This window comes from Anopheles darlingi, chromosome 3 (genome assembly GCF_943734745.1).
Source record: "Anopheles darlingi chromosome 3, idAnoDarlMG_H_01, whole genome shotgun sequence".
Lineage (NCBI taxonomy): Eukaryota > Metazoa > Arthropoda > Insecta > Diptera > Culicidae > Anopheles > Anopheles darlingi.
In genome coordinates this window covers 52,773,395-52,780,979 of record NC_064875.1, presented here as the reverse complement: position 1 = coordinate 52,780,979, position 7,585 = coordinate 52,773,395, and the positions used below count along the sequence as shown (strand labels likewise).

General features: G+C 45.8%; 2 protein-coding genes across 2 annotated transcripts; both read right to left on the bottom strand.

The window, feature by feature from the left end:
• Positions 1–120: 120 nt before the first annotated feature.
• Positions 121–4,789, bottom strand: LOC125954376 (probable chitinase 2). The gene is made up of 4 exons (XM_049684601.1): positions 4,021–4,789; positions 1,582–1,746; positions 1,314–1,509; positions 121–1,231 (listed from the first exon to the last, which is right to left on the bottom strand). The coding sequence occupies exons 1-4, from the start codon at positions 4,121–4,123 to the stop codon at positions 238–240; spliced, it is 1,458 nt and encodes a 485-aa protein (XP_049540558.1). The 5' UTR covers positions 4,124–4,789; the 3' UTR covers positions 121–237.
• Positions 4,790–5,156: 367 nt separating this feature from the next.
• Positions 5,157–6,536, bottom strand: LOC125954381 (probable chitinase 2). Its single transcript, XM_049684609.1, has 3 exons — positions 6,509–6,536; positions 6,249–6,444; positions 5,157–6,174 (listed from the first exon to the last, which is right to left on the bottom strand). Exons 1-3 carry the CDS (start codon positions 6,519–6,521, stop codon positions 5,157–5,159), a joined length of 1,227 nt encoding a protein of 408 aa, XP_049540566.1. The 5' UTR covers positions 6,522–6,536.
• Between the last annotated feature and the right edge of the window lie 1,049 nt (positions 6,537–7,585).

Here is a 7,585-nt window from a genome sequence, read left to right as displayed (position 1 = left end):
AAATTGTGTTAACGGAAAAACAAAACCGTACACAGCGCGCAATCAATTCGAGGAATAATAAAAAAAAGAAAAGAAACCGACATCAGTAGTAGCTGGTATTGCTTCGGATTGGTTTGAAACAGTCCTTTTACAGCGTTTTTTCCATTATGTTAAAAGATTACTTTAATTACATCATATGTACCACACTTCTCCGCTTTTAAAGACCGATGCTAAACGCTAGAATTGTTAAATAGCTGCTCAAAAGCTGTACGTAGCAGCAGTAGCCAACAGTAGCATGACACTAAAAGCGATACCAGATAGCTTGGTCACAATAGTGGCCGATGAACCGGTGGAAGAACCAGCACCAGGTTTGCTCACTTCCTGTACATCCGGAATGACGTTCTCCTGAGTGAGCTCATCCAGTGCGACGATGACCGCGTTGCTGATCGTCTTTAGCAACGGGTACTTGCCACTGACCGGCGGCGGAATAGTAAGCTCCACCTTTTCCCGATCACCGAAATCGACGTACGTGTCTGTCTCCGGTCCACACAACCCATTGAAGTCATCCGTATCGACGGACCACACCATTAAACCGGCCAGCTTCTGACGCACCGCGAACCGAACCTTATTGGCGATTGAGCGCGTACTGTCGTACACTACCACCTGCGACGCGGTGTCATTCGATTTGGTCGCTACCATCTCAGCCGCTGCAACGTCCCAGGTCAACGTCCAGTCGCTCGGATTACGCCTCAACTCCTCGCAGATCTCGTTGTAGCCCATGAAACCGTTCTCCTTGGTTGCCGGACCGGGGAAGCCGACCTCGTTGGCCACATCACCCAGCCGGGCTCGTGCCATAGCGCTAACGAAGGTACGCCCGTAGAAGGGCAATCCGAGGACGAGCTTGCTGGCTGGGGCTCCGAGGTTAAGCAGGTGCTCGATCGAGTATTCGACATTCAGGAAGTCCTTGCTGGTGAGGGGTGCATTCGGACCGACCCGGCGATTCCAGCTGCCATTGTAGTCGTAGCACATAATATGCAGAAAGTCCAGGTACTTGGATAGGGCCTTAACATCGTACGCCGAATCGATCGTATCCTTACCGGCACCGATAGCCGACGTAAGCAGCAGGTTGTTCCGCTTGAACAGTTGGCTCAGTTCGCGGACAAGGGCGACGAAATTCTCGCGATCGATCGGCTTGCCACCGCGCTGCGTGGGATACTCCCAGTCCAGATCGAGCCCATCGAAACCATATTGCCTGGAAGACGGAAGCCAAGGCGGTAAGATAATGTGGTCCATTGCTTCATATTGGTTTGTAGACGCTGCTCCAATAAACTTACTTAACAAAGTCCAGGGCGTTCTTTACAAACGCCTGGCGCCTTTCGGGGTTAGCGGCTAAGTTGGAGTACTTTTCCGAGCCCTCATTCCAACCACCAATGGCCAACAGCACCTTCAGATGGGGATTGGCTGTCCGCATGCCCACCAACTTCTCGTAACCTCCCTTACCGTAGTTGTCCTTCAGGTCTTGCCATGCATCTGTAAACGAAAGTGGCACATTACCAGAAATGCCTCTGTGATCTCTTGGCACGAACCCAACAAGCTACTCACCCAACGACTTAATGGCATTATTCTGCTCGTCCAACCCGGCAAAGGCATAGATAGCGTGAGTGCAGAGTGTCGGATCGAACGCATCCAGGGCGTAGGACGCGGTTCCTTCACGGTACACGGCCCAGGTTGAGATGTAGCACGTCACCACTCGATCGTGGTCGGTAACTGGAGGATGAGTAAGTGGTATAAGGGGATCAATTAGTGTTTGCCGAAAACATGTAGGCACACCCCGGAATAGAGATATGCGTTATCGTTACGATATGAAAGCAACTGCCTGCAGGGCGGCCTAGCAGAAATGGACGGACTTCTTGCTGCCGACAAGCGGCAAAATTGCGAGTGCAACGAACATATCCACCTGGAATGAGTCACGCTTCAACGAACTGGACGGAAGGTGATTCCGTCGGGGTCTTTAGTGGTACTAACAATACGACATAGCGTTGTTTGTCGGTAGCTAGCTATTTTAAGCGAAGTGTTGCCCAGTTTGACCCTACACGAGTAACGCGTGGCGCGGCCATATCAGGAAGTTATGTGGGAACTATTCAACATAGCTGCAAGCGTTGACTGTATCACACGTCCGGTCAATCGTAACTGGTGTTTAATAGAAAGGGTTCCCTGTACCAATAACCTCAGGATCGCGATGTTAATACGCAATGGTTTCGTGTAGCTTATGTACAGTATGCCACGAGTATTTCGGTCAACAACAGATCTCTAGATACGTTAGGTTGAATACGTGAAACTTGGATCTTCTCTGCAATTATGTATTCTTAACTATCTATAGTTTCTTACAATTAGAGACTCACAAAAATATTAACTTTTGTTGTAGACGGCTTTTTCATTATTCGAGTTTGATGAGAAATCTAAACAGCAACTACATATTAGAGCCATTGGTTATCCATTGGGTCAAGTAATGACGGCAAGTCATTTAAGATCATAGGTAACACGTACTTCACATCAGTTGCTTGCTCTAGGCCAAGCATTTCCTACATTCAAAGACACCCTAATTATCAATCATTCATGTTACATTTCAACATGTGACTAAATGTCGCAACACCTGCCTCACAATGCCTCCGTCTGTGGTGACAATTTTCCAGGAAAAAAGCCTCCATATCGTCATACGCTAGTAAGTATAAGTTCCTTAGCTAGACACGTTTGAAGCGGGTGTCAACGATGCCTTGCTTGTGTTCCATTATCAAATGTTGACTAACAGCGAACAGTTATGCCCCATTCATAAAGTACTCCCCCCACCGTATATTGGCATTGTTTAAGGCACACTTCAGAAGTATCGTGTGTCCTCTGTTGAGGCAACATATTTGGACGGATACTTTGTTTGCTGGACAACATAAAACACGTCCCGATATCTATACGCCACAAGGAATTTATAATATTGGATCATGTTGTTTTGTTATCATTTTCGCGTTTGTTTTGGATGCCGGTAGGGGTTTGCACATCAAACAACCTGCTGTTGGTATGTAAGATACGTTGGTAAACCAGAAATATTGAATTTAATAAAAATAGCAAAATAGTTTTAAGCTGTTACGTAAAACAGAATATAGCTCCTCGAAACCGGTTCCGCCCGAAAATGAAAATCTGATGAAACAATTAACACCTTCTGTGTACACGCCTTCCATGCTCTGTGCGTTCGATCGAACTGTTTGCTCCAAAATATACGCATTCACTCTACAAACAAGATACACGCATTACTAATGCGTTTGCTCTATACTACGGCCCAGTGTTTGCAGGGAAGGGTTCTTTGTGGCGACCTTACGCACGGTGTACTGTTGCTAACAAGGAAGTATTTGTGGCAAATACTAATCGACGCCGATCTATCGGCCAATTAATGCTACCCAACGGCTTAGTCACGTTAGCATACGAAGGATAAATCAATCTAACGCTGCGATCTTACATAGATGTAAGTAGTAAGTAAACCTGTCCTGGGGATTCCCGGACAGTAAAAACTCAAAAAGAGTGCTAATATGCTGTTACCATAGATTATTACTACTATAACCATAGATATTAGTACCGTTCTAGGGACGCTACTCTGTGGATATGTCAAGAAACAATTAACTAGTAGATATGGCTTTTATTGAATGCCGGGATTGGATCGTTGAGACCAGGAAGTCCAGCGAGAATGTTTCACATGGTGAATGATCTCAACGGTCTCCGTTCCAAGGCCACCCATGCTTCAAGCGCAAGCAGTCCAATGGGATGATACCTAACTGCAGTCCAACGAAGAATGGAATGAAGAAGAAAACAAGCTTAATAGACCCATCCTAAAGTGACCAGAACCCGTTCTCTTTCTTTGCTTTTCAGAACCCGTAACCATCAATCGGCTTTAATTATTACAGAAGCCAAGCGCGCACAATATCTTCTCGTATTACTGCGATGTGAGCTTGCTATGTAGATATGATTTTCTGTGCCCCTTTGGGATGACATACATACCTGAGGCACCACTGCTGGAGCCAATCAGCAGCAACATTGGTAGCGAAATGAGCAACAATCGTCGCGAAAACGCGTCAATCGGCACTCCACACACAAGCCGCATTTTGCTGTATTTTTACACTCTTTAACGGTGCCTTTAGGTTTCAGCGAACACACTTGTTGTCTTAACTTTTTGGCACCACGAATATGCGGTGAATCGGATGTGTGGTTCTGTATTTACACTGCGTTCACGTTTTCACCAGGCGATCACCATCAACAGCACTTTTATAATCAGCAGTATGCAACTCTCGATGGATAGCGCCCCGAACCTAAAGCAACCGAGACGACGAGGTGGTAAACACCGTTGGCAAGGGTTGCGGTTGAATCCGAAACTTCAGCAGGCTCAACCGTGGTTCTACACCCTTTCGGCACGATTTTACTTGCCCGAGAATCACGTTCACGAAAATGTCAGAGGACTCCGTGTGGTGTTGGTGTGTGTGGGCGCTTTGCTTTTATTGTAGCCGCCGTGTGTGAAAGGCACGAAAAAAGCGCCACGACATCAACGCTATAAGCGACGAACCTTTCGCAGAGCGACCAACGTACCGACTCCACAAACGCTGCTCGTAAAATGCAGCGGCGACCGTTAACGCTGTGCCAGGTAGAACCACAAACCTACCTACGGCACAGAGCTGCTCAAGACGAGAGCTCACGGTGGCATGAGAGCTACATTTCAGAAAGAAACCGTCGCTCTCTATATGATTCTCTTCGCAAGGTTTCAAAGCTGGCGGGCGCGGCGAATCCCCTACGATCAACCTTTCACGACCGTAAGACGTTGAAAAGACGAACACTTATAGTGCGCGAGGATCGAGAGAGAAGCTCCCATACTAGACTGCGCAAACTCAATTCTCTCAACTGACATTTATCGTGTCCAAAGAGTGGAGTGGATGTTGCTCAAATAACTATTGCTACTATATGCTATGATCACGTGGATCGGCGGAGCGGTATGACCACATGGATCAGAGCGTAGAGAATACACAAAAATAGAGCAAATGAGGGATGATTCAGTTTCTGATGTAAATCGTGTTGCTGTGTAACACTAATTTACATTTAAATAAATAAATATCTTGTAAACTACTTTCAGTTTATGTATCTTTTATTTAAGAATTGAAGAACGAAAAAGAAATCGCAAAATCTTTGAAGAGACTGATTACCACGATAACATGACCGACTGATATCATTGCGAATAAAGAACGGGCAGCTGATGGATCATAGGATTCAGTTTCATCTGCAGTAACATCTTCTGGAATGTCAGGAGTGACATTTTCCTGGGCAAGCTCCTCAGCCGCCAGCACGATTGCGTTGTTAATCGTTTTAAGCAACGGATACTTGCCATTTACTGGTGGCGGTATGCTCAAGAGCGAAATATTTACCTTTTCGGCGAAATCTTCATATGTATCCAATTCCGGTTTACAAAAACCACTAAAGTCATCTGTATCGATTGACCACACCAACAGTCCTGCCAGCTTCTGGCGCATCGCGAACCGTACCTTCTTGGCGATGGAACGGGTACTGTCGTACACGATCACCTGCGACGCGGTGTCATTCGATTTACTAGCCACCATCTCGGCCGAGACAGCATCCCAGCTTAGCCTCCAGTCACTCGGATTGCGCTTTAGCTCCTCGCAGATCTCGTTGTAGCCCATGAAACCGTTCTCCTTGGTGGCCGGACCGGGGAAGCCAACTTCTTCGGCATCGTCTCCCATGCTAGCTCCAACGATTGGGCTGACAAAGGTACGCCCATAGAAGGGCAAACCAAGTACAATTTTGCTAGTTGGAGCACCAAGATTTAAGAGATGCTCTATCGTGTACTCGATGCTCAAAAAATCGGAACTCGAAAGGGGCGCGTTTGGTCCGATTTTACCGTCCCAACTTCCGTGGTAGTCGTAGCACATGATGTGCAGAAAGTCGAGATACTTTGAGAGTGCCGGGATATCATATGCTTCGTCAATTACTTTTTTGCTGGCCGCAAAGGCAGACGTGAGCAATAGATTATGTTTCTTGAACAGCGTGCTCAACTCCTGAACCAAGGCGACAAAGTTTCCTCGATCGACGGGATCTCCTCCACGTTGTGTAGGGTACTCCCAGTCCAGATCGAGGCCATCGAAATCATACTGCCTTGAATGGAACAAATAACAGTTACCCTACATCGACTAACTCGACATGCTATACTACTATATTCGGTGCGCTACCTAACGTAATCCAAAGCATTAATTACAAACTCTTGACGATTAGTTGCATTGGCTGTGAAGTTCGAGTATTTCTCTGATCCCTCGTCCCATCCGCCGATAGCAAGCAGTACCTTTAGGTGTGGATTTGTCTTTCGCATGCTTGTAAGCCGCTCGTATCCTCCTTTGCCGTAATCTTCTTTCAAATCTTGCCAAGGGTCTGTGAACAAAAAAGTGCTTACAATCAATTATATTAACGGAATCAGTTTCGCAATTCACTATACCAAGCGATTTCATAGTTTTATTCTGCTCATCCAGGCCAGCGAAGGCATAGATAGCGTGAGTGCAGAGCGTTGGATCGAAAGCATCCAGGTTATACGATGCAAATCCTGGACGGTACACGGCCCATGTTGAGATGTAACAAGTCACTACACGGTCATGATCATTAACTGGAAGCAATGCAATGCAGATGAAATTTTGAGTTCAGTGGAGCATAAATACACAAAGATGTTCTTTTTTCCTTGAATAACCAATAACCAAGTTCGGTAACAACAACGAAATTCGCCTTAGGGCATGCAATAATCACTAAACAAGTCGTAAGACCGATTATCAACTTCTAACATATAGTAATCACTTTCCTAAGAGCACCAATTCGATCTGAATACTTGAAAATACCATCGCAAAGCTTCAGACAAGCCAAGCTTATCTTAAGTATTGCGAATCGTTTTTCACTACACATCTCACTTTAAAACCTACCCAGTGCAGCACTCGTGAATGCACCAACCAGTACCAAAGTAAATACAATCAACACTATTCGCTTGATTACAATCGATTCATGCATCCTGCAGTTCGACGTTGTATCAATTTGGCCCACGAATGAAAAATACAGCTACCTGCAACACAGGCGCTTCTCACTGCAACAGTTCGCGTTCACCTCGCTTTATCACTACCATCGACGAAGGCAGGTGATGCGCGACGACCGATATCGGCTGCACGATTTTTGGACAATTACTTTAAAACGTTTTCAACGTTACGTTCCCGCGAAGATACGCTCAACACAATTGTGCGTTTCCCAATGGTTCCATGCGTTCCAAGGTATGAAAATGATCTGATGGCAGGTTATCTTGTGTACCTTAATGATACCGGAGTACAAGCGGCGACTGCTTTAGCTATCTATATGCGGTGTCTTGTAGCTTTAGCAGCGATGATATCGCATGCCCACAGTAAGTAACATAAACAATTGGAGATACAATTCGAGATTTTTCTGAAATCTTCAAAGTCGTTACGCAGTTTCAAGGTCATCGATAATAAAATTTCACACATGCAGTATGCAGTTCGGATGTAACGAAATATACCAGTGA

Bases quoted from the DNA above. Each gene is read 5' to 3' on its own strand.
- LOC125954376 (XM_049684601.1), bottom strand. From the start codon at position 4,123: ATGCGGCTTGTGTGTGGAGTGCCGATTGACGCGTTTTCGCGACGATTG. The intron at 1,510-1,581 runs GTGAGTAGCTTG...TTTCGTTTACAG, and splicing joins TAATGCCATTAAGTCGTTGG to ATGCATGGCAAGACCTGAAG. The intron at 1,232-1,313 runs GTAAGTTTATTG...TCCGTCTTCCAG, and splicing joins AACGCCCTGGACTTTGTTAA to GCAATATGGTTTCGATGGGC.
- LOC125954381 (XM_049684609.1), bottom strand. The intron at 6,175-6,248 runs GTAGCGCACCGA...GTTCCATTCAAG, and splicing joins AATGCTTTGGATTACGTTAG to GCAGTATGATTTCGATGGCC.